The sequence below is a fragment of the Coloeus monedula genome (assembly GCF_965178545.1).
Source record: "Coloeus monedula genome assembly, chromosome: 6".
Lineage (NCBI taxonomy): Eukaryota > Metazoa > Chordata > Aves > Passeriformes > Corvidae > Coloeus > Coloeus monedula.
In genome coordinates this window covers 127,249-129,876 of record NC_138786.1, presented here as the reverse complement: position 1 = coordinate 129,876, position 2,628 = coordinate 127,249, and the positions used below count along the sequence as shown (strand labels likewise).

Genomic DNA, 2,628 nt, shown 5'->3' with positions numbered 1-2,628 from the left:
TCACTCAGAACCATCTGTTTCTTCCTTCGTGTCTGCAACCAGCTGCTTAGCGAAAGGGCAAACGTACTGGCTGGTAATGGCAGCAGCCTCCCTGGCATCTCTGGCCGAGCAGCTGTGGGAAGGGAAAAATGAAGGATAGTTCATTATTCCCAGGAGCATGGACTGCAGGAAGTGTGACAAGGCCACCTTGTGACATTCAGAGATGACTCCAAGGAGCAGGTGTATGATAGAGGGATCGTGGCTGCCTGCTGCCAGGCACTCCACAAATGCACAGTGGTGTTTCACCCCCACTGTGGGCACAAGAGGTACTAAGGGCCAAGTTATTCCTCCTAATTATAGTGATTTAAGAGCTAGATGTCTAAGGGAAAGTTGTTGGGCGCTGGGAAAAGACAATACCCAGGTGTGGGACGACCCATCCTGAGGTGTGTGTTTGAATCAGCAGCTGAATCCAGACAGGGTAGCAAAGGCTTTCTTTCAATTTTAACCATCAGATCACATTTCCTAATGGGATGAATAATTGCTTCAATCCAGAATGACAGCTCTTAGGAAATGATTAGGAAAAGATATTATTTTGCTTCCCTGGGTTTTACTATTTTTAACAACTGACTTTTCTATGGCCGTTCATGAAAGTCCTCTTTTGGCTCCAGCATTGTGGGGCTCAGGGCCACAGAGGTGACCAATCTCTCCCACCTACCTGGTGTTCAGAAAGCTCTGGTACAACCAGAGAAAGCAGAGTTCCTCAGGGTTGTTGACTCCCTCTCCCCCCTGCACATCTGTGTTGACTGGGCCAGGAGAGCTGGTTTAGATAAAGAAAATTAAAAATAATTAAAACCTCCAAAACACCAATAGTGTAACCATAACCACTTCAGAGCAGCATTTGCACCTTGTGTTGTATCTGCTGCTGTGCTCGCAGACATGGCCTCGGCGGGGGCTGCTGGCCCAGTGTGGCAGTGAGAGCCACGCCTGGGGACCGGGACACCTGGGGTTTCCTCTCACCTGCGCTTGCGACCCATGAGGTTCTGGATGAACTTCTGAACCTGGGCGTTGCCTCTCATCTTGCTGTACTCGCTGGTGAACAGCCCATCCGAGTGCCTCTGGGACCTGTGTGTGGACAGCACGGGACAGTGGCTGCTCCTCCCAGCCACGGCACAGCCGTGCCTCTCCTCCCACCTCTACGGGCCCTGTACCCCTGCCCTTCTCCTCCTCATCGTGGGCCGCCGGCGCCGGGGAGGCTCTGCAGCTGGGGAGCTCAGCGCCACGGGCAGCCCCTCAGTGCAGCGTGTCCCGCTGGAGACTTCCGTGCCCCAGGAGGGTGGAAGTGGCTGCTCCTCACCTGTCCTTGAGGCCCACCAGGTTCTTGACCAGCTGCCGCACGTAGGCGTTGCCGTTCATCTTGCTGAGCTCGCTGTGGAAGAGCCCGTCTGCGTGGCGCTCCGACCTGCCCGGTGGAACAGCGAAGGGGGGTCAGAAGGTATGGCTTAGAACTGCCCAAGAAAAGGCATTAAACGCTCCTGCCTCAAGACAAGAGAGTCCCAAACGCGCACGGGCAAAGTTCCACAAAACAAGGGAAAACCTTACAGGAGTTTAAAATGTATCTTTGTTAAACATCCCACAGGAAAACGACCTGCCCTTGATTTGACTGATGTAATCACCTTGCCACAGGGACGTGGGAATGTGGGGTTATTGCTGACTCAGCACGAAAGAGTAGGGCGAGAGGCTGGAGAGGTAACAAACGAACACCCAGAGACAGAAAGCTGAGGAGCACTTAGATAAGGGCTTATCTAAGTCACCTTGCAGGTGACTCCCTTGGTGAATTTACAGGGTTGGCTATTTCTGGTTATGTTTTCATGGGACCGGGCTACTGGAAACAGAAACTTTCACCTCTCTCAGGCTGTGTAAGTGCACAGCAGAAAAACAGAAGTGTCTTTGTAACTGTGTTTTGTTTTGGGGTCACAAATCTTCTCCTGAATTAACTCAAATTAACGTTCCCATTCTTAAGCAAGAAAAAACATTTCCAGTATTTGGATTCATTTAACTCAATCTGTTTAGGGAAGATGAAGATCCACAAGCAAGCAGATGCAAGTTCAGGAAGGCAGCTAAAAGGCTGGGTTTACAGCTAGCAGGCTCTCTGAACAAAAACCGTGGAGAAAAGAGAAGCAGAGTCCCAAGAATTGCTTACCTCTCCCAGGATGGCAAAGATGCTGAGAAGTGGGACAGGACAATCATGGGAATAATTACTTGCCACAGAGTTGTCATCATGGAAACCATGTTCTCTCCTGAAATAAAGCACAAGGTTTTGTGAGCAGCAGGACAAATGACGTTGGTGTGTGTGCCTGGTGCAGTTCATGTGTCCCACAGAGACAGGGCTGTGGAAACACCACCACTGTAATTAAATGAGGCAGGAATTTCTGCCAGCAGAGATAAACACCTGGAGATATCTGCAAGGGGCTTTCAGACAAAAAAAATTATGTGTGCTAAATAAAATTCATCCGCACACAGAGGAAGGGAAGGGCTCGTATGTGTGCCCATATCCACCTATCCTCCAGTCCTTCAAGAAGGAAAATCGAAATAACACACATTTGCAGTCGCAGCAGACCCTCCTATTTTGTTCTCTTACTGAAATAAAAA

At 50.0% G+C, this 2,628-nt stretch overlaps 1 protein-coding gene across 1 annotated transcript; it reads right to left on the bottom strand.

Moving 5' to 3' along the window:
- SCT (secretin) lies at positions 1–2,268 on the bottom strand (the record flags this gene model as incomplete). The annotated part of the gene is made up of 5 exons (XM_082284563.1): positions 1–112; positions 695–796; positions 997–1,101; positions 1,334–1,438; positions 2,180–2,268. 5 exons carry the CDS (start codon positions 2,266–2,268, stop codon positions 1–3), a joined length of 513 nt encoding a protein of 170 aa, XP_082140689.1.
- Between the last annotated feature and the right edge of the window lie 360 nt (positions 2,269–2,628).